The 22,941-nt window shown below is 45.0% G+C and overlaps 2 protein-coding genes across 5 annotated transcripts; one reads left to right on the forward strand and one right to left on the reverse strand.

Annotated features, from left to right (window-relative positions):
* Positions 1 to 538: 538 nt before the first annotated feature.
* LOC117643568 lies at positions 539 to 4,236 on the reverse strand. Of its 4 annotated transcripts, none has more exons than XM_034382521.1 (3): positions 4,096 to 4,236; positions 2,613 to 2,624; positions 539 to 968 (listed from the first exon to the last, which is right to left on the reverse strand). In XM_034382521.1, exons 1-3 carry the CDS (start codon positions 4,147 to 4,149, stop codon positions 675 to 677), a joined length of 360 nt encoding a protein of 119 aa, XP_034238412.1. In that variant the 5' UTR covers positions 4,150 to 4,236; the 3' UTR covers positions 539 to 674. The 4 variants fall into 4 exon arrangements, with proteins under 4 accessions (XP_034238412.1, XP_034238411.1, XP_034238413.1 ...); XM_034382520.1 differs by having other exon boundaries at positions 539 to 969; positions 2,545 to 2,624; XM_034382522.1 differs by lacking the exon at positions 2,613 to 2,624.
* A 6-nt stretch (positions 4,237 to 4,242) lies between these two features.
* On the forward strand, positions 4,243 to 6,357 carry LOC117643570. The gene is made up of 4 exons (XM_034382524.1): positions 4,243 to 4,408; positions 5,383 to 5,412; positions 5,885 to 5,971; positions 6,064 to 6,357. Exons 1-4 carry the CDS (start codon positions 4,370 to 4,372, stop codon positions 6,247 to 6,249), a joined length of 342 nt encoding a protein of 113 aa, XP_034238415.1. The 5' UTR covers positions 4,243 to 4,369; the 3' UTR covers positions 6,250 to 6,357.
* Positions 6,358 to 22,941: the final 16,584 nt, after the last annotated feature.

Genomic DNA, 22,941 nt, shown 5'->3' on the forward strand with positions numbered 1-22,941 from the left:
GTCCGATAGTGGTGCATTCTACCGCGCCCTGCAGGTAAGCTTTTGGCCCGTCTGTTGAATTTGTTGTTGATCCTGTTGAGAAATGAGCAATCTCGCCCTGGTGTGATCTCCGCCTTGTATCACTTGGAATCTCTGCCTGGCAGTGCAAGTGCCTGTCCGGTGTCTTCGTGCCTCCCAGTAGGCGAACACGGTAAGGGCCAGGTCGACCGATTTCCTTACCCATTCTCCCGTCTTGGTCCGTTCAAACGGACAGGGCAAAGAAAGACGACACGAAACTTCAAAATATCCATTTATTTGTAAGAACAACCCGCCTCCACGCGTAACGCTTCCGAGCTTCCCTCCCTTCTCCTCATTGTGAGGGTGACCCCCGCCCCGCCGAGCAGCCTCGAGCGGGGTTGGGCCCAGTGGCCTTAAGAGATTTTCCGCGATTGCCGAAGTCGAGCCGGATCCGCGGTCCGGCCGACTGCGTGGTGCACGTGCACTGTAGGGCTGGCAGTTGTCACCGGGGGACCGTCACCAAAGGGGCCAGTTATGCACATAACAGTTATTCACTTTATTGCGTTCCTGATGACTGACCGTACAGAGGGTTCAGATGGGGCCGTTTACAAGTGATCCCACAAGACCGCGTTCCTGAAGCTACCCATGTAACCCTAACTAAAACTCGCGGGCGCCCCTCAAAGAGCCTTAACCGCGTTCTGGATGCAAGTTTCCGCCTTGGAGATGATGTCCTTGTTGAGGGTAGCTGCGTAGCGCGGGAGACGAAGACAAGCGACGGTGGCAGCGGGAACTCCTGCCGTACTGCGAGCCTGGCTGCCCCGAAGACTGTCGACGGCCGCGCGCGCGCAATCCAGGTTTGGCGTAGTCTTGTTGGGAAAAGGGCGGCTGGGCAGATCCTTCATGCAAGTCAAGAGCCGCTTCTCCAGAGTCGCAAGCTCGGTCGGGTTGTACGGGTAGTCGAATTTGCAGGGCTACAAAGAAAGGTTTTGTCAGCGGCCTTTTATAACAGTTGATGCTGGTTTGACTGCTATACAAAGCCGATCGTAAAGGATTATTTGGCAGTGATCGACATTTCTTGGCGATCACTTTGCCTTGGCTGAGCGATAGCGAAGCCTGTTACTCAGGTGGGGTTGAAAATTTTTTCCTGTCTGCGTGCGTGTGTGTGTGTGTGTCCGCGCTACTCCTCCTGAACGGCTCGGCCGATCTCGGTGAGATTTTGCACACTGTTTGGGTATGTCCTTGGCTCGGCACACGCGAAATTTCACTATCCTAGCTCAACTGGTTCGGTTTTTATAGCCGAAAAACACCTAAAAAACGGCGAAAAATCGAGTTTTCTGCAGGCTTCTGTCTTGAAGAAAGGGGGGTCTGGGGGGCGGAGCTCCCCAGCCTCGACAAGTTAAAAAGTCAGGCCAATGCAGCCCAAGGCACGAAATCAAATGCTGTTTTGACCTTCAATCGCGCAAATTGGTATGCGGATGCCTGGAAAAGAAACCTAGCCTGCCGAAGGCAGGCAAGCGCCGCAGGCCAAGGTAGGTGTAACGCCAGGCGTGGATTGTCGTAACTGGCGCAGCATCGCGAAGCCTGTTACGACAAGACACGGTCTGGCGTGCACCTACCTTGTATTGTATTGACTTTAAGATCCGTTCTCTCATCCTGGTACATAAAATCATCTGTACATGCCACTGACGTGAGCATTTCTTTCTAAAAGGCTTTGCGGTTAAATTCCAAAAGGTAGAAAAATAACTCACCGTATTAGATGAAACCATTCGACGTTACGAGTTATAACTTAGAGGATATCTGCATTTTCCTTTTTCATGGGAGAGTAATGAATTTAACTTTAATCAGATGTAAGGACCTAGTGCTAGTTTTCAATGTAATGAAGCCAAACTCCTAGCAACCTATTCACTAACCACTCCCACTCCCAAACCAAAATAAAAGAAAAAAAAAAAACAGATTAAAAACCAGAATGTTACAGCCTCATGATAAAGAAAACGCGTCATAGAATCAGGGATCCTTAACCTACCTCATAAGGGCATCATGACGTTATCTTTAGAGTTAAAGTTATTACCCTTAACTTCTAACATCTTTTCAAAAGGGTAGGTTATTTTTTTGTCTCGAATTTGTGTGGATATACTTTTGCAAGTACTTTAATAAGTCCGTACCCTTAACCCTTACCGAACATTGTCTTATGTTACGTTATGAAAGCAGTGTTAGTTAAATGTTAAGTTAAGGGTCCCTTAATAGAATTTGGAAAAAACGAAAGTTTGAATACTATGACCGCACTGCTGTGTCTGTGTGTAAATTTTACATTTTGGTCCGAGCAAAGGAACAAAACTTTAAGAGCTTTACTTTGGGAACTCAAAGAAACAAAAGAAAAACTGACGCTCACTGAACAAGTTTCTTAGAATTCGAATCCTTCACTGTTAAAAAATGGTTGTACAGAAACAATCAGATGAGTGAAAATTTAGTCGTTCCAAAACATGGAATTTCATCATGAACCAAAGCGAAACAACTGTCGTTGACTCAAGTCAGCGACAATTTGTCGTTGGTGAGTACGATTTCAAGGTGAATGATGGTTTGTAGGCATAGTACTGATCGTCGTACGGGTTGTGTACCTTCGCGTCGACCTGCAGGAAGAAAAATTTAGCCGTTACGCAAAACGGTCAGTATCGAAGCAGCTCTCGGTAACAAGAGGCAGTTTCCTTTACAGTTTTGGTTCAAATGCCATAAGGTCTGAAGAAAATGTTATCATCTAATGTCACCACACTGAAAACTGAATGGCGAGACTGCTGGCCAAAATTTGGTGTGACAAAAAGGTCTCTCCATTGTTTTGGCGAGAAATAAAAGTCTCACCGTTTTTTGTCGAGAAACAAATGTTTCGCCAAAATATGGCAATAATTGACTGGGTCATATTTCCCGGTATCCAATTAAGTGGGGTTGCAATTATTGCCATATGTTGGCGAGACATTTGTTTCTCGCCCAAAAATGGCGAGACTTTTGATTCTCGCCAAAAAAATGGTGAGACTTTTGTTTCTCGCCACAGAATGGCGAGACTTTGTTTCTTTCCCCTAGGATGGAATGAATTCCGTTCGTTGACTTTTCATTGCACAAAGCAGTGAATCGCTAGATTACAAGCGAAGCGAGACACTTTTGTTTTTAACAAAGAGTGTGTAAAATTTTTCAAGTGGTTCGTTGCTAAGTTATGAAGGTCAAACCGAGGGTTCCTATTCAAGAAATCTCATCGAACCGTTCCCAGACAACAGATCTTATCTGTTTCCGTGCTAAGAAGCTGCTTATCTTGCACTTATCTTGGCTAAGTTTAAACAATTGGGAAAGCCACAAACTGAAAAGGATCGTGATCTTATTGTGTACTAGAGTAAACAAATATGTTACGCTTACTCTCATCCGCCCCAAATGATCAAACTTAGCGACATTCGCTTGCGTTTAGGATAAGCTTGTTTACCTAAGACGGAACATTCGATCTCAATACACTGAGAATCCAAACCCTGCGAGTATAGCGTCAATTGGTGCAATGCATTTGAAGACGTTTTCATTGCACGTGAAGTGCAATGCCTTCCCATGCATTAGCATTGGGCATTTTCGGGACGCATTAGTAAGGTGCAGGCGATGCCATTGCGCGTGTAGTGCTGCACTGTCTGGTAGACTAGACAATTTGCCTAGTACCAACGCACCTCAGCCAGTACGGCTTTTGGGGTACGGAGTACGGTTTTTCATAACATGGGCTCTTATGGGAAGCACGGTTTTTGGGTACAGTTTACAGTTGTTCTGTACACCGTGAGGTACGGTCTAGCCGTACCTTTTTCCTTGAAACGTACGGCTTTTTTTAACAGTACTTTGATGTAATACTAGTAAACAAAGAGATTCAATTTAAACATAGAAAACAAGAAGGCTGGTACCCTGAAAAGGTGGCCTAATGACCATACTTTTCTTTTTCACTTCGATACTCACGGAAATAAAAACATACTTTGTTCTTGCCATCTAATTATAGCTTTGAACTTTGATCGATAGGCTTCATTCGGTGGCTGCAATCGTAAGTCCGTTGCGGACACTGTCGTCACTGCAGGTTTCAGAACTCACCAGCACGTACGCCAGGATGGCACAAGCTACAACCGAGGTGGACAGGAACGCCATGGCTACAGGTTGCAGTATGGTGCTGCCACGAGGAGGCGTCCTACTTAAAAGGACGATGCAATGACTGAGCCACTTCGGACGTGTGTTAAAAACACGATCGAAGACACGACTTTATTACGTCATGTGAATAACATCGTGACCAGCGAGAAAGCCAACGTGAGGAACATGTTGCGGTATAAAGGCGCTCACCTGTACCCACTCGCTAGTTCACGACTTGACCATGAACGTGAAAGTAGCCCTCTTCCTGGCGGTCGTCGCGGTGAGTAGAATGCACAGTGGGCCAGTAGACAGGTGGAGGCGTCCAAACTCGACGCGTTTTGAGCTTCGGAGTTGCTTCACAGTTCTCGAACCGAATGTGTGACCACATCACTGGAATGCTCTCAAAGCGGGCAATCCATTGGTGGGGTCGCACGCTCGCGGCTTGAGTCATGTTAAGCGACTCTGCAGCTCAAAACGCGCTTAGAATTTAAGCTGCCTCCAGCGGTCTTCTGTTCCTGTGCGTGATGCGGTGAACCAAAATCTCACTGCACTGCATATGGTACATTTCAATAGCACAGTAAAAACTCTACGAAGAACCGCTTTGTAATACGAAGAAAATGAAGGCATTGTAAAATCTACGAAGAATGCTTCGTAATACGAAGCAAAACCCTTCGCAATACGAAGCACTTCTTCATAATAAGAAGCAATCCTACAATGCCTTAATTTTCTTTGTAGTTATGAAGCAAATGCTTCGTAGGCTTTGAAAAGTGAGTACGGAGCGTTAGTTCACGGAAATGGGAAGCTACCAGGTAACGCTAGAAGACTGACGTCCGAAAACCTTCACGCGCGATCACCTAGCCACCCTTTTCTACCCTCTCGAAAGCCAGAACGCTGCATCAGAAAAGGACAGTAGTGGTTTCTCACTGGCTGGTTTTTGTTGCGTTTCGAGCCTCATGTTCGGATGATAAACAGATGCAGAAAAACAAGACCAGTTCATTCACATTGCAACACAGCGATTTCCTCTCATTTATTAGCCCTCTGTTAGGCTAATAACTGAAATGATAGTCAGCAGTGGCTCAGGATATCCTTATTTATGTCGAAGTAGTCCACCGTGTAGTATGTAGTGTATATCTACATTTGAAAGAACGAGAAACTGAAAAAAATCGCCGGGTCTTATGGATTTCTTATGGATGTGTGGCCTACCACGACAGGAACGATAATTGTCAACGACCTCTCAGGAACCTTTTTTTTCAGGTGGTGGCCAATGTTGCTGCTGCAGCCTCTGTAAGTGAGAAGTAACTTTTCTTGCGAGAGGGTAATGTGAGAGGAATAGAAATTGTGTTCGTGAGGTTCCACGCAGAGGAGAATGACGTCCGATGTGGTACACTCAAAACATCTCACCAAGAAATTTCCCATATTCAAAGATTTTTTGTAAATTCACAACAAAACCATTGCAAACCCTTTGCTTTTCCAAATTCCGACACGTTCGTACTTAACAACATTCTTTTTGAGTGCATAATTACGAAAGAAGAGGGGCAAGCGTATTACGTGAGGGTGGTTTTCCTTCAAATTACACCGGTTTTTCTTTGTATCTTTGCAATGATAATACTAAAAAGATTCGCTCGATCTATTTAGAATGCCAAAAGTTCAGTCAATGGGGGTGCTTATAAATTGAGAAACGTCAAAATAATTTACGAAATTTTTTACACATATCGGTGCGCTTGAAGGAACAGAGTTTCAGCTTAAACTTTTTCAGGCATGCAACCCGTACCCATTCGGATACGGGTACCAAAAAATGGGCGACTTGTTCACGACAGTGAAGGGTTGTCTCAACAGCATCCAGGTGACTAAAGCATGTAATTATCTGAAATCCTTGGTGCGAGGAGGCGGCGCCTGTGTAATTTTGCCGGTCCCTTTTTCTTGTCGCAACTTTAGGAGACTTCTGACAAGTGCGCGTACGCCGCCATTTCCGGCATGATCGAAGCCACGCTGCATGAGCCCTACGCCAACAGCGACCAACGCAAGACCGTTCGCTTTGTCAGCCAATGCCTCAGGAGCGCTAAAGTGGCTGAAACGCGCATCACCAAAGCCGAGGAGTGCCTGGTCAAGATGAAGCCATGATTTCAGTCGACGCAATTGCTAAATAGTTCCTCTGGTACGAAAACAACAGCTGGCGTCATGATTAGACGAGAAGTTGGACCCTGACAAGTATGATGAATAAACCATTAGTCACACCAACAAAAAGTCGTTCGGTGAAAGGCTGAAAAATGCACTTTTTATTATTTCCATTTTTACACCAAGTATTAAGTCTTTTTCTGTATTTTTAATGATGCTGACATGACGAAAATGAAATCCATTTTGACCCCCAACCATAACCACAACTTTTATCCCCATTGTGTCATTGCGTCTTACCTCCTCGGGTACTGAGCCCAAGAATGTCATGCGAATCCTCTGACTCCGCACCCTCCTCAAGAGGTGGCCCCCAGCAGGAGACAAAAAATTGAATGCTTGCGATCATGCCAATGCGTATGGCAATAGCTGTCGAAGAAGCCTAGCCTGCCGAAGACCCTTCAAATTCAAGTCGTCTGTAAAGCAGCTGATGCTTTTTTTAACAGAGACTGCAGCCTCAACAGCTTTCGACAGCAGTCCGACTCAACAAGAGCGGTCCCTCAGTGCTCATGTCTTTGTCTCGATATTAGAATTCTAGGGTTAACTGGGACAAAACCAGGATGTACGTTGCACTTGTGGCCACTATCTGCAACAAATGAGAATACGCTATTGTACCGTCTGCACGTGAAAAAACGGCTCCAAGTTTTTCCAGGAATTTCCTGGAAATCACCTATGGCTTTACCATAGGCTTAGTGGGAAAACCAGGAACCGTCTTTACGTACATACACCTTTTTAAAGCCAATCAGGAGGCAAAGCTTACACTGACGATTGTAGAGCGGCCAATCGAAAGAACCCCTCTCAGTGAGACGACGGGCTTCCTGCAGGCAATGTCCTTCAGGAAGTAGTTTACCTGCAGTAACATGAAATAGCTAACCAATCAACATGTCAAATGTATATCCCGTCACTACACTTAAAGTTTGACTTGCCCTGAAACTATCGCTCCATAAAGGGGAGCAGGCTGTCACGCAGTTTAAGTTGCGGGTAGCTCGAGTTAAAACAAATCTCTATGAGGAAAGTTGGGCTTGGCTTTTTCTACGACGCCTACGCGAGGGAGGTGACGAGTTACTAAAAATTGAAGAAGAATCTGAAGAATGACCTGACCATGCTCTATCGCAATTTCTTTCTTCACACTCCTCTCACTCTTCTTTCGGTCACTTCTTGGGGCTTCACTTGCCTCAGTGCAGTCACTCTCTGAAACATCTTTAACTTTAGACGAATTCAGTTTCCCGGTGATTTCTTCTTATCCTGGGTACTATGTCCAAGCACAGACTTGACCTTCCTTTCTGCACTTTTCTGACTTTCTTACTGATGTCACTTCGAGCTTCACTGGCGTCAGTGCCGTCGCCTTCCGAGTCATGCTTTCCTGCATCTTCAGACTATTTCAGTTTATCTCGATCACTCTTCATTTCTTCCAATCTCTTCTGCTTTTCAACCTTCTCTGCGTTGCGCCGAAATTCTGCCAACGCCTTCTCTTCTTCAGTCATCTTCATCTGAATCACTGAGCCTTAATAACACTTTGGGATAGTCTGGAGATAAGACGCACTGCGACGGGTTTGTCCTCTTGGCGAGTTCTTGGAATTGATCGAAGTAAACAGCGTTCTTGAACATACCCCGTTAATCCTCTCGAAAACATGGACGTACAAGGTGCAGGCCCTCTTGGTACGCTGTCTTGTTTTCCCTTCCTGGACAAGAGAACGAAGCTCGGCGACTTTGACCCTCAACACGGCCAGCTCCGCGCTAACATGAAGGGATACCAAATCATCTGCATCGACACCGCCAAGAGTGTGATCTAACTGTAATCTTTCCTTCTGATTACGGGTAAAACCCTGCGGAAATTCAACTCCTCGGAGCCGCAACTCATGACTGAGTTCATCATGAAGAGCACTGAAATCCATGTAGGCAAGTCTTTGAGCCGGACCGAGGCCACTACTTTCCATCATGTCCATCAAAAGTTCAATGGGGAGTTTAAAAAAAAACAACAAAAAACAATGCTCTCTCGCCTCAAATTTCAAAATAAGTAGCAAAGGCAAGGCCTTCAAAGTCAAGTATTGGGAAAGTTCAGTTAAAAAGCAATTATCCCGGAGGATAATTTAAAGTCACGAATCCTCAAAATCACAAGCTAAGTTGCACTAAACTCCAGGTAGCCTTGCCTCTAGGCTCTCACTATCTTGCTGCAGACGTAAACTTATTCACATACACATGAAGAAACACATCATAAAATGGACAATGACAAAAAACACAAGAACGCAACAAAAAAGTACAATGAACACAAACAAAATCACCACATCAAAGGAAACAAACAACCAAAGACCGCACATCTTGTTTGTTTTCCCTTTCTTTCAATTGCTTTGTCCTACTGTATTTGTCCGGCTGCAAGAGGGTATAGGAGAAGAAGAACCGAAGCCAAACCTTCCACATACAGATTTGTTTTAACTCCAGCTACCCGCAACTTCTACTCCCCTTGCAAAAAAGGAAAATATATGGAAAATAAGTGTCAATATATGACTCAATATGTTTCATGCATTGTCAATATAATTGTATCTTGCTCAATATATTGCAAATTATCTTGCGCAATACGTGGTTTATATATGGGGGTATATCTTGGTGACCGTCAATATATAATGCATATATTTCCCCATATAATATTATCTTCCCGAAATGTATGTTTCAATATCCGACACGGTGCCCGTCGTGTGATGGGGCAGGGTGAGGAGAGCAGACTTTCCAAGTAACTTTTCCTTTGGCACTCGATGTTGAAAGGCGGCCATATTTCTCAAAATGATTTTATCTCGTAAAATATATTGACACCATATATTGATCAGGTGCAAGGTTCTTTTCTATGCGTTTAAGTCTCCAAGAAATTTTGAGAAATCCTGTTTAACAATTTAACTTCAAGTTACCCCCGATCATGGGGTAACTTGGGACACTCTTTCGAGACCGCTTGGAAACGATATAATCGAGGCAAATGAACCAGACAAGCATGAAAACATGGGGAAAGGGTCAAACTATGACATAGTTAGAATCCATTGGTCTGGGTTGAGAATCTTGCGTCTGGCGTTCAAAAAACGAGAAAAAGTGTCCCAAGTTACCCACGTTGACGGTACTGTTCTTCGTCAGACCTTAAAGTTCGTGAGATTTTCAGATCGGTGCACTCGCGTGCTCATGCTTCTTGTGACAACACGTGCGAGGTTACTATCATTCCTGGAACGTGACGTCACATTTGTTCAAACGTAAATCAGGTCACGTTCGTTTGAATGTCATGTCACATGTGTTTTGCAATCGTTGCTGAGTATGAATCAGCACGGGCCTTGTCAGGTCCAATGAGGCCTCGATTCACATTTAAACCAATGTGACGTGACGCCGCGTTCCTGGGCTCAGAGTGGTTGAAGTAGATTCACATAAAATTCCGCACGGTTACCTCGGTAGAGACTGCACCATCCTTGCCCGTAATAGACATCCTCAATAGATCCTTGAGGGGCCTCAAGAATAACTGACGAAGGGGGCAAAAAAGACAGAGCTCCATGATTTGTTCAGAAAAAGATCAAATTTAAAGGGCTAGTACAAGTTACAAGTTTCAGAGAGCAGAATAGTTAAATCCTCATTTGTGCACAGTGCAAAGTATGCGTTTTGTTCTTTTCGACCCGACCGACCCTTACCACCCCTCTCCCTTAAAACCTTACGAAGTATTTTGAGCATACATACGTACAAACTGATTTACTTTGTTTTACGAAGAAATAGTTCGTAAATTACGAAGTATGTTATTTGTGAGCTTATGTATGCTCAAAATATTTTGTTCTAACATACTGCTTTGCTCGAAGGCCTGAAATAGTTTCTAAGGTTTTCTCAGTGCCCTCACCTGGTCGACGACGAATTGCGCCACAAAGCACAGCCCGCAGACGCCGCCGCCCGCTGTGAAGAAGATCAAGGCGTTGGCCACCCCGCCCGACCACACCCGTTGGGATTGCAGGATGTCCTGCTTGGCATGATGTTTGTTGAGTTTTCAAATATGTTCAATAAGCAAATTTGCAATTTTGAACTACCGTATTTACACGCATATAACCCGCACACGCATATAACCCGCAGCGGGTTTTGGAGTGTCCAAAAAGGTGAAAAATCGTTTGTTGACGAATTTAACCCGCACCCGCGACAGGGAACAAGGATGACGGCTACCCCCTGTTTGAACTGGCGGCGCGAGCCGCCACGAACCGACAGAGGGCAGCACCGTCGCCTTTTACCCTTGCGCTTCTCGCGCCGCGCCCCGACCCCTGCTTCGCTTACGCCCCCTCCCCTCCCTCCCCGTGTCCTCAGCCGCCCCAGCGACGTAAACAAGTCCGCTGGTTGATTGTTGGCGTCGCGTCCTCGTCTGTCAGTTTGGCGTGGTGTTTTGCGGCTGCATCAACATGGACCTGAGTGCGGAAGAACGGTTAGGTTACGATCGTACAGGGCCGACTTCAAACGCCAAGTGATCGTTTACGCAGACCAGCATGGCAACAGGCAAGCCGGGCTGAAGTTTGGTGTGGATGAAAGTTGTGTCCGAGACTGGCGGCAGAAGAGAGTGACACTGTTCAAGTGCAACAGGGACAGTAGAGAGACAAGGTGTTTCCTGGTCGCATATGCCCTTTCCGCCCTGGAAAGGGCGATACTACTCGCATCGCAAAACCCCCCAGTGTGTACTGGTCGCCAAGGACGACGTAGACCGAGGGGGAAATCACTCGCGTAGTAGTCGGGTCACCGATTCCTAGTATTACGCGTAATAGTAATAGCGTAATAGCCAAATTTTTGAAAGTTTTCCCTATTTAGAGTCTGATTTTAGCCTAATTCTGGATATTTTCGAGCGTAATAAGCCTTCTGTAATAGCGTAATAGAACGTAATAGGGAGTAGTCGGGTCACAGGTTTTAAGAGTGATTTCCCCCTCGACGTAGACTGACTTGGGTCCATCAATCGTTCTCTTAGCGCCGGATCTCAGAGTAAATGCTCTGGTCTGTTCTGCTCTGCTCTGCTCTAATATGTCTTCGCAAAAAAACCATGCGTATGTATTTCACCCTCCTCCCAGCAAAACGGACCGTCCCGCTTGCTCCAGTCTCTCAGAGCGTAATGCCCCGTGTCGACTTGGTGTAATCTTTCTCACTCACAGAGCTTCTGGTACTTTGCGTACGTCGAAGGAAATGGGTAAATAAAGGCCACTCTGTTAAGGAATGATTAAAAAAAAAAAGATTCGTTTAATATCTTATCGTACAAAAGCGTCTCTTGTTTTTTCCGAGGAGCTCCGGCGAGCTGCCGGGCCCAGCAGAACCAGTTTATTGGCTGAGCGATAGCGAAGCCCTTGCCGTGTTTGGGCGCGCTGAAAAGTGACTGGTCGTGCGTCTGTCTGTCTGTCTGTTTGTACTCACCAACGATTCTCAGCAACCACAGTGGCTATAGTTTCAAGATTTCGTATTTAACGTCGCCTTAGTACCCCCCAACACGAGTTTGTTTCAAATCGTTGTTTAGTATCGTTTGAAATATTCAAAACGTATTTTTGAATCAGGTCATTAGCGTGGTTAGGTTGGCAGCGCGGCAGCGCTTACCAATTTCTCATACCTGCGGGTCCGTGGCTCTCAAATACGGGACTTAAGCAGATAAGCAAATAAAACGAAATAAAGAGCAGAAAGGTTTGGAAATGAGATCGGCCTTAGTTTTTCAACATTCTAGAATGATTAAAACCCTTTTGGAACATCAACACAGCGAAATATGGAGAATGGATTCGAAAATGATTTACGTGTTTCGTTCCCCTCTCCCCCCTCCCCCGTCAGAGGGGAATCATCTTCAGGTCAGTGCACTTTGACTAAGCATTGTAAAAAGGATGTTTTTATTTTGACCTTTTGTATTGTGTGCATCTTATTTCATTCTAGTGTAATCCTCTTTTTAAAGTTTTCAAACTAGAGGAAATCAGGGAAATGCATAAATAACTTGTGTTGAAATTGGTAGGCATACTTAGTTTAGACTCGAGAAATTCATTCTATTGCAATGCTGCAAGCTGACAAGAGTGCAAAAGTACTAACATGAGTTTATTAATAGAATCAATATATGGTTGTGTATATTTAATCCTAATGGAGTTTGACTTGATATTGGTTTCAAAGAGACGACTCAGGTTTTGAGCGGTGAGTGAATTGGTGATTGGATTTAGTGAGGCGATTCCTTTAACTTCACCGAAGTTAATATAATTGGTACCACTCAGTATTGTTTACATGAGTAAGATAAATTATGTCGGTACATTAAGCCTTGGGTAGCCTTGGCATTGGACTCTATGTGACGAATCACTGGATTTGACAATAATTGGTCCCCGTTAACTGGTTTAGATCAGCCTACCCTAAACTGACTCTTTTAAATATTTACTGTGATAACATGTTCCAATCAATATTGTTTTATTCACTGGTTCACAATGAAAGAATGACAAAATGTTTCATAAATATAACTTATAAAATTGTGAATTCATTAGTTAAGAAAAAAGAGTTATCGAATAGTGACCCAAGCATACGAGTAGCCAATTAAGCGATTCAATGCTGGCAATTGAATTTTACTCGGCTGAGGGGTTCACTTTGGTGTGGCATCAGGGAATTGGTGACGACAGAGGGTGCTTCATGAAGACAAATAGGAACAATATACAGAAATTGAGTCTAAAGTATTGTATGTAGTTTGCAGTGTACTGGTCAAAAAACTACATTTATTTCAATGCCAATCCTACATTCTCATCTAGAGCTACGCAATTTGGGGCAAAGCTTTCCAAGTTGAGATTTATGTATTTCCCTGTAGTTTTCAGTGCGCTGACCTCAGTATTGACATTTTAATTGTCCCCTAACCCCAAAAATTTTAAACCCATTTTTGGTTAATTTTTTTGAAATGAATTGTACAGTGATTCTTGCAGTTTTTTGAGTGCTGATAACGAAAATAACTCCCATTTTAACACCAGACCTTATTTTCATCCCATATTAGGTCATTTTGGACCAAAAATTTCAAGTCAAGTTTTATGTTGTTTCCTGCAGTTTTTTGTGTGCTGAACTCAAAAATGACATCCAAAATTTTCCCAGACTCACACTTACCCGAATTTTGACCAATTTTGGACCAAAACTTTTAAATCGAGTTTGACGTTGATCCCAGCAGTTTTTGGTGTGCTGATAACGAAAATCACTTTCATTTCGACTCCAGACTTATATTTTCATCGCAAATTAGATCATTTTGGACCAAAATTTTTATGTCGAGTTTTACATTGTTTCCTGCAGTTTTTGGTGTGCTGAACTCAAAAATGACCTTCAAACTTTTCCCAGACTCATATTTAACCGAATTTTGACCAATTTTGAACCAAACTTTTTAAATCGAGTTTGACATTGATCCCAGCAGTTTTTGGTGTTCTGATAACGAAAATCACTTCCATTTGTACCCCTGGTCTAAAGTTCACTGAATATGAGCCCATAAGATGGACATTTCGTCTACTCAAGCAAAGTCCAAAGTGCACAAAAAATGTCAATTCGCATCGCTCAGCCACACTACGCGCCCAGACTGAACGGCGCGTACCCCTAGTTTGTAGTGGGCCACTAAGCTGCCGCTCGCGCGGCTTGGCTTCCGTCTTGCTTGGAGGTACACGCACACACACACACACACAGTCTCCAGCCTCCGGGAGGCACTCGCGGCGGCGCTGCCAGCCATCATTTTGATTACAGCTACTTTGTAGGCTGATTAAGGTGAGAGGGGAGTGGAGCGGCGGTGCGCCGAGGTGATGTCGCGCCGGCTCTGCGCGCCTGAGTCTGGTCCCGGGAGGGACCCCCAAAACCAGTTAGGCTACGGCAGGCGACTCGGAGCTCCGACGAGCTGGCCGGGACACCAGAACCAGTTCCTGCAGTGGGCCAGTGAGACGCCGCTCGAGCGGGGGGCCGGGTCCCGACTTCATTCGCTTGCAATTGCCCTTCACTCGCCGACCAGTACACACTGGGGGTTTTGCGATGCGAGCAGTATGGCCCTGCAAAGGGCATATGCGACCAGGAAACACCTTTTCTCTCTACTGGGACAAGCGTGCCTTCCGAGGGAAAAAAACCGGCAAGTCCCCCGAACTTGAGCTTGAGCTGGCCGACTACGTAAACAAAGACCAGCAACGCCCTGCTCGTGACAGCGCAGCACATCATGACCAAAGCCAACGAGCTGGCCAGGGCCAAGGACATCTCGAGGCTTGTCTTCAAGGCTTCTCGCGGCTGGGTCGACAAGTTCATGAGGCGGCAGGGCTTCTCGTTGCGGTGGAGGACGTCGATCTGTCAGAAACTGTCCGCAGACTTTGATGACAAGCTGGTGGCCTATCAGAGGCATGTCCGCGCCCTCAGAAAGGAGACGGACTTCCTCCTTGGCCAGATGGTAACGCAGACGAAACCCCAATCTGGTTTGATCTCCCGGCGAACTACACCGTACACGACAAAGGAGACAGGCAGGTTGTGCTCAAGACCACAGGAGGGGAGAAGCAGCGAGTGACCGTCATGCTTGCTGTCACCGCGGACGGCCGCAAGAGGGCACCCTTCCTCATTTTCAAGAGGGAACTCGTGCCGAAGCCCAAGAACGGCGAGTCATTCCCCCCCGGCGTCCTTGTCAGGACCCAGAGCAAGGGGTGGATGACGGAAGAGCTTATGGTCGACTGGCTGAAGAACGTTTGGGGGAAGCGGCCTGGAGCACTGCTGCAGCTCCCTTCCATGCTCGTCCTGGACGCCCTCAGGGGTCACCTGGCGGCCGCCGTGAAGAAGCAAATCCAGCAGCAGAAGTCCAAGCTGGTGGTGATTCCCGGTGGAATGACCTCGGTTCTCCAGCCCCTTGATGTCTGCATCAACAAGCCGTTCCAGGCCTTGGTACGCGAGCGATACACCAAGTGACTGGCCAGAGCGGACCTGCCTCGCACCAATACCGGGAACATCAAGAAGGCCTCTCCCTTCGTGCTTGCTGGCTGGGTCAAGGCAGCATGGGACGAGCTGTCACCAGAAGTCGTCTCCCAGTCGTTCCGGAAGTGCTGCCTGGGCAACGCCTTGGACGGCACCGAGGACGACGACCTGTGGAGGGAAGACGACGCCGACGCTGTTGACGAGGGCGGCGAGGACGACGACAGTGACGAAGCGGACGACCCGGGCTCGGCATCTGAGACCAGCGACGACGACAGCGAGGAAGACGACGAATGAATGCATTTTGAACTGTTTTTTTTTTATCCCTGTAAAGTTTTTTTTTTTTTTCTTTTAAATAATGCTATGAAGAAGCATTGTATTTTTATATTTCTGACTATTATTCAATGTTTTCTACGAATATTGCCAGTATTACATTTTATTGGAAATTGTATTCGTTGTCATTATTGCAGCCGCCAAATGACCGTAGTTCACAACTCTAGCTTTAGTGTCGCACACTCTACCTCGTCCCACCCTCCCCGCTCCACTCCCCGGTAGCTAGAGCGCTTAAGTACGATTTTTCACCTTTGTGCACTCATATAACCCGCAGCGGGTTTTAGAGGTGTCAAAACGAGGTAAACAAGGTAGGTTTACGCCAGACCGCGTCTTGTCGTAACAGGCTTCGCGATGTCTCGCGGCCCGTTCCTCCAATCCGCGCCTGGCGTACCTACCTTGGCCTGCGGCGCTAGTCTGCCTTCGGCAGGCAATGGCTTGTCCTTCATCGGTTACTTCTAACTTGATGCATGCTGGGGGGCTCCGCCCCCCAGACCCCCTTCATTCAAGATCCCTTTTTAACTTGTCGGAGCGGGGGGCCTCCGCCCCCTAGACCCCCCTTCTTCAAGACAGAAGTGATCTGCCTGCAGAAAACTCGATTTTTCGCCGTTTTTTAGGTGTTTTCGGCTATAAAAACTGAACCAGTTGAGCTAGGATAGTGAAATTTCGCGTGTGCCGAGCCAAGGACATGCCCAAAAAGTGTGCAAAATCTCACCGAGATCGGCCGAGCCGTTCAGGAAGAGTAGTGCGGACACACAGACAGACAGGAAAAACTTTTCAACCCCAATGGAGTAACAGGCTTCGCTATCGCTCAGCCAAAAAGTGCGGGTTATATGCGTGTAAATACGGTTCATGGCGTGCATTAAAACGGCCCGTTCTCACAGCCCAAGAATGAACCACAATAGGGCCTAACCTAACTTCCTACTGAGAAACGTCATGCACTCATAATACTGAGCTACTCTACAAATCAAAGAGCGTTCATTGTTATGCTCTACCTGGAGCATGCCCGCAAGCACACTCTAGCTAGCGCATGCCTTTGCTTCATTCTACGAAGGTTCTGGCATATACAACTGAAATGTAAGTTACATTACCATTGACCAGCTTTTCGAAGTGGAGTGTCACTACAACTTGTGCATTTTTACCATTTTAGCTACAGTTTGGTGGAATTGGTGCTGTCAAAGCTTGTCAATGGTAATGAAATGAGTGGTGGTGAGTTGTACCGTATTGAGGACATCTTGCACTTGGCCCGGGAATGTGTGAACGTAGCAGAAGGTGTACGTGATGGTCATGGCGACCATGAAGAACATGTGAGGCAGGATCACTTTGCTGTTCGATTCACAGAATATCTGCAACAGCTGCAAAAGAACAGAGATGAGAGGCAGCCCTTGAACCAATTACACTGAAGATGAAAGAGTCTTGATCAACATCATATTTTGAGCAAGATATTATTTTCTATCCAAATGTGGGTGACATAAAAATTCTCACCCAAAATTTTAGTCCCGTTATTAACTCTTTCAATCTCAGTGTAACTTCTCAAAAGAATGAAAGATCGGAATGTTTGCCTCTTCAACTTGCAGCCACAGCAGGCGGTGCATGCGTATGCCGGCTGCACCGATGTGCTCCTCTTCGACGGCAAAATGACATCCTAGACTGAAGGCGACCTTGCCCAAAGCCAAGAAGCTACAAATCCACATGCTTGTCACAACGAACATGGCGAATGCGCATTGCACCAAAGGCGGCACAATCCAAAATGGCAGTCCTGAACAAAGGACAGTTTATCATCAACAACGCTGTTAGACCTCTGCACTCTGCAGCAGACAGCACGGACAGCTTCTTGTCAGCTTCACGTTGAACTGACTCTTTTGCCCTCGCACTGCAGTCCCTCGTACAATTCACAGTAAAAAAATAATTTAAGTCAAATTCTTATACGTGTACACAAGACTATGTCTAAGGCATTGCACCATACGTGCTGTATTCATAGCGTTTGGAAACTTGTGCATGGGGCATTGCCTTGTGGCGTTGTTGTACGCTTCAAGAAGGGCGTAAAGTCTTCAAGCGTGGTTCTACGCTTGAATGAAGCGTACAACTGCACCCAAGTTTTACCTGTGAGTGGTCCTCCAGACTTAATCTGACAGTGTGCCCTTGCTCCGCACTGTTTGAAATTTTTTCGTAAATTTACAAAGATTTCACTGGAAATTTTTATAAGCGAGAGCTTTGTAAAACGTAGTTCATGAAATATGCCGTAAAGTCCAAAAAGTCATCGTAAACATCAATTTACAAGATACTTTGTAAATCTAAAAAACATTCCGTTATATTTGTGATAATTGTAACATGCACCGTAGCAGGCAGCAAATAGTGCTGAGAAAGAATGTTCGTTGGAGACTCTAAACCAAGACTTTCTGGCTCACCGTCAGCCTAGCTGCCACAGCTCTGCAAGGGCATTTGAACCTCGATGGCCAGCTGGCTTTGGCAATCTCTCCGACGTATCTTGTCAATTTCACAACTGTTTCATTTGTCTACAAATTGTTTGCTAAAAATATCACAAATATATGTAGTTTTGTGGCTAATACAATATTTATAATGTCAAAGTACGGAATAATCTCCAAATTTCAAGACACCTGTTTGAAAGAATATTTTACGAAATGTTTCGTACTAAAATATTTCACAAATTAACAACAATTTCTAGCAGTGCTAGGGATCGAAGTGCCGGAAACTTTCCGGAAAATTTCCGGAAATTTTTCGGAAAATTTCGAAAAATTTCCGGACCCCTGAAAAAGTATGAAATATTGGAAATTTTGGTGTTTTTGAGTTTTTGACTCATTAATGCACACAAATCTGTCTTTACGATTTCCTTAGTGTATTGCACGATACATTTTACATTGTGCGAGCGACATGTCTCCCTCAGCCCTATCGGCGTCACCTTTTTCAGTTTAGTTAACCCAAAAATACACTTCTGTTTTCCAGTTTGAATTTTACGCCTTCACGCGCGCTTCCGGTAGGAGGAGTTGGAATGGCCAACTCACATATGCGTGCTGCGCAGAGGGCACAGGTTCACTGTTAAAAAATGGTTGTACAGAAACAATCAGATGAGTAAAAATTTAGTCGTTCCAAAACATGGAATTTCATCATGCACCAAAGCGAAACAACTGTCGTTGACTCAAGTCAGCGACAATTTGTCGTTGAAGAACAATATTCTTGTTATCACCCTTAACGATACAATTTGTGTGGAAACAACATCTTTTGCAATTATCTGCTCAATTAAAGCGGATTATGAAAATTCATCTAATTTGTTCGCCAAGTCATAGTGAAATTACTATTGATAAAAAAAGAACCATGCAAAATAAATTTAGCGACAAAAGTTCTCCATGAGTACTTGTTGCAGACATAACAAAATCTTTTTCGACTTACAATACTTGTCGTTGACTTACAACATTTGTTGTTGGTTAACGACTTGTTTTCGAAAGTGGACTGTTGATGTGTTATTACAAGTTAGTCGTTGTGAAATTATCCTCTAGTTCCTGTACGACTATGGTTTAACAAGCTATTCGTTCCACACCAGCGAAACCGGCACGGGAACGAGAGTTCAAGTAAAGGCTGCTGGTGTACATTCTATATGTTGTACAATGAAGATTCTCCATAATATGGTGAAAATGTTCCATATCATGGTGAAGCAGCTGACCTCATAACATACCATCAGAAATTTCGTTGGTATTATGGAGAAAATCTCCACCATAATAAGTTGGTGCAGCTTTCCACTGTAAGACATTATTGCAGTGTAGGCCATCAGCCAACTCCCTCCAGGCCGACGCGGAATCTTAGGTCTAGGAAGTGAAAATGCCAATCGCTAATGTGACTATTTTGACTGATTTGACCGATTTAGAGGTGGTCTTAGTTCCCATGAAAGGTTCCTTAAACCTGTTTATCCATTTTTGTTTTTATGGATAAAATTTTTTTCCTCCTTATATTACATTTTAACTCAAAAAGTCAAAATTTCAAAATTTTCCAAAATTTCCAAACAAAATGGAAATTTTCCACTTTTCCGGAAATTTTTCGGGAACTTTGAAGATTTCCGGGAAACTTCGATCCCTAAGCAGTGCATAGAAGCTCAAGGAAGCGCACCGAGTTGGTACCATAGCGTGGCGGAGACGATGCCGGCGTGGACGAGCATCAGAGGAGTTACGTACTGGACCCACCTGAGTCCCAGAACCAGCGGTGCTCCAGTCACAGTCTCAAACATAACCTGGCGGCCGAAATAGCAGCGGTTGAAAACGGAGACTTGTTCTGTAGAGAGGACTGCATTCAGGGAAATCCCAAACTTCCGAAGTTCTCTGATTTACTCGAAATCGGCACCGTTGGTCTTGTCTCGTCAGCTTTATATAAAAAATTGCTCCTACATGACCCTTACTTGTAAGAGTGATTCATAGTTGTTCGCAATAAATATTGTGAGACTGGCTGACATTCGGATTTGCAGTGCATTATTATGAGTTAATTTGTCAGAGGCTGAAGGCCAGAAGCATATAATTATTCGTCAGGGAGACGGAAGACATTGAGAAAGAGATACTCAAAGGAGCCTGGGGCCGTAACTTCTGGCTTAAGTTTATCTCATGGGTATCCTCCAAAAACCAATACCGCTGAAGTTATTTTAGAAGAATTTCACATTTATTCAGTTAACTTTAATCTGAGACACTGTAAGAAACCCTCGTAAAAAACTTTTATTAACATTTAATAAATTTTGATAAATTCTTAATTAATTTTTTATTAGGGGCTGTGTTTTAATTAATTTTATCACGGGTGCTTATTGACTTTAATTAATTTTAACAAGTACCGTTTATAAAAGGTTTTAAATGTTGATTAAAACTTGTTAACAAAGAGGGTTTAATAAACATTTATTAGCTTTTATTATCATTTTTAATAAAGACTTTATGTAGTTAATGTTAAGTGTGATTTCCAAAGGTTTCTTTGAAAAGTCCGGTGACAAACAAGAGTGTCGAGTCATATTCGTCGTTAAATCCTCTCTCGAGTAAGTAGGTGTTGCCATATGTTAAGGAACTTGGTGTTATCCCCTGCAAGATTTAATTAAGCTTAATAAAAGTCTGTCCGCCGCTAGATGGCGCTGAGGTCTACTTTAGTCCCTTAGCTCGCGGTGTTGACTCACATCGCCACATGCACTAGTCGCGCAGGCTATTCACTCTCCTCCATCGCGCTCTAGGAAGTGTGATGTGATTTTTGGACTTGCCTCTGACACACAAGTGTTGGAGAGTTGGGCGGCCATGGAGAATGCCGTCTCACGCTCAAATAGCAGATCTCAACACTGACTGACTTACTGGTATGCAACATTTTCATTAACGTGGGTAGGGATTTAGGGAATGGCTCGTTCCATATAACCACAGTTGCCCGAAAAATATTTATAGACTTCTGCGAGGTCATTTTTAATTTCGGTCAACTGTGTGCGAATTTTAGAAATTGTCGGCCCGATTTAAGCACTCTTGCCCGTAATTATTATCGTTAATTGAGAAATAGCAGATATATATTTCGGCGTGTCGTGCAAATATTTGACTTTCTTTTTTTTAAAAAAAGGCGTAAACTTGCCCAAATTTTAAAATATTTTTTTTTTAATTTCTTTTAAATTCTTTTGGGAACTGGGCGAGCAGGTTACTAAAGAATTTAATTAAATTTAAAAAAAAAAAATAAATAAATAAAAGAAAATGTCACCGATATGGACGTCTTGGCGTGAGTGTTCGCGGTCGAGATACTCGTGCTCGCGCGCAAGTTCACCGTACTGCAGCATTTTTCATACTGTCGTCCAGCTTTAGCCTGAACAGTGATTGCAGTTCATGTGGTCTCAGACAGCGGGGACTGAAGAGAGGCTAGGTCGACTGACTATGAAAAATGAAACATCCGCTTCAGACGCACGCTCTTCTGTAAGAAATATTCTGAAGGTGCTGACAGTTTATAGCTGACAAGTAGATTTTTGAACGAGACCCATCTTTAATCAAGGACGGATCGAGAGACGGGTTCAGGGGGGGGGAGGATGTCGTAAAGGTTGCCTACATACAGGGGCAAAGTGCGACTAGTTGCCTGCCTTTCAGGCGGCAGGGAGGGGCGACGCCCCCCTCCCTCCCCCTCGGATCCGCCCTTGGCTTCAACGTGGTGTGACCAAAGACCAAAGCTTGCACGTTAGGCGCCAAAAGACCCGAACAGACTCAGCCGTCAAAACACGGGGCGGTAGACACTGAGAGACGGTTGCAAGCAACCGCCCTACACTGCGATTCGAAGTGTGAGACAGTCTCACACTATTTAGTGCGAACCGCTCTGCCTCGCTGTGAGCCACGTTCGTCTAACGATTGCAAGACTTTTAAGTATGAGACACGGCTTGTCCCACACTTGCTACCTATGGCTCCCTGCGGTCTAATGCTACAGGACCCACGCTAGCAAGTGTGGGAGTGTGGACATCCGGCCGGCGTCTCACACTTGCAAGCGTTAGACAAACGTGCACTACAAACCTAACTGTCTACTAAGTACACACTTACAAAATGCGTGCTTGCAAGTACACACTTACAAACGCATGCTTGGCCAAGTACACACTTACAAGTGCATGCTTGCAAGTACACACTAACAAACGCATGCGTCACGCATGGAGTTATACGGCGTCAAGCATGCGTTTGTAAGTGTGTACTTAGTAGACAGTTAGGTTTGTAGTGCACGTTTGTCTAACGCTTGCAAGAGTGAGACGCCGCACAGTGGGCTGAAACGCCCAAAACGCGATGATAATTCTTGAGGGGGCCTATCAAGGCCAGAATCTGTGTCCAGGGGTTTTCGAGTGCAAGGAACCCATTTCTGACAAAATAAAGCCCGAAAAATGAACAAGGGTGGATTCAGTATTGGTTAGGGGGGTTAACCGTAACGCGGGCATCAATGGCCACCGAAATCGGTATCTGGGGGTTTTCGGCAGCGGGGAAACTATTTCTGACAGAATCAAGCCCAAAGAAGTGAACGACGGGGGTAGATCTAGCATTTGATTGCCATTTGATTATCCACTTACCCACTTTTGGGGCCCCTTTTCTCGAAAACGGGGGCAAACGGGGGCAAACGGCGATATGCACCGGAAAGTCGGCGGTCCACTCTACCACGGACATATGTCGGACCCTTTCGCAAATGTTCGCAACTCGACTTATCTCAAAGTGAAAAAAGTCCTAGATACGATTTTACACTACTTTCTCCGGCTTGTTTCTTCTAACCGGGTAACCTTAATGTAAATATGTGGAATGCTCTGGATTGGTCGCGTCGTCAGCTTTCCAAAAACATATAACATGTTGGTTTTTTCTTAACGAGACGGCCAGTAGAGGGCAAACAGTACACCAATGACAAACATTGCGCGAAAACGTGAAAATGTGCCAAGTTTGGCGTTTCCCCATGGCTCACACG

Source organism: Thrips palmi, unplaced genomic scaffold, assembly GCF_012932325.1.
Source record: "Thrips palmi isolate BJ-2018 unplaced genomic scaffold, TpBJ-2018v1 HiC_scaffold_17, whole genome shotgun sequence".
Classification (NCBI taxonomy): Eukaryota; Metazoa; Arthropoda; class Insecta; order Thysanoptera; family Thripidae; genus Thrips; species Thrips palmi.

What these genes read in the sequence shown, in the direction of transcription:
- LOC117643568 (XM_034382520.1), bottom strand. Translation starts at nt 4,149, where the DNA reads ATGGCGTTCCTGTCCACCTCGGTTGTAGCTTGTGCCATCCTGGCGTAC. An exon ending in CCATCCTGGCGTACGTGCTG is followed by an intron (nt 2,625 to 4,095) that starts GTGAGTTCTGAA and finishes TTCTTCCTGCAG; the next exon opens with GTCGACGCGAAGGTACACAA. An exon ending in ACCTTGAAATCGTACTCACC is followed by an intron (nt 970 to 2,544) that starts AACGACAAATTG and finishes CCTTTCTTTGTA; the next exon opens with GCCCTGCAAATTCGACTACC.
- LOC117643570 (XM_034382524.1), top strand. Translation starts at nt 4,370, where the DNA reads ATGAACGTGAAAGTAGCCCTCTTCCTGGCGGTCGTCGCG. An exon ending in ATGTTGCTGCTGCAGCCTCT is followed by an intron (nt 5,413 to 5,884) that starts GTAAGTGAGAAG and finishes AAACTTTTTCAG; the next exon opens with GCATGCAACCCGTACCCATT. An exon ending in GTTGTCTCAACAGCATCCAG is followed by an intron (nt 5,972 to 6,063) that starts GTGACTAAAGCA and finishes TCGCAACTTTAG; the next exon opens with GAGACTTCTGACAAGTGCGC.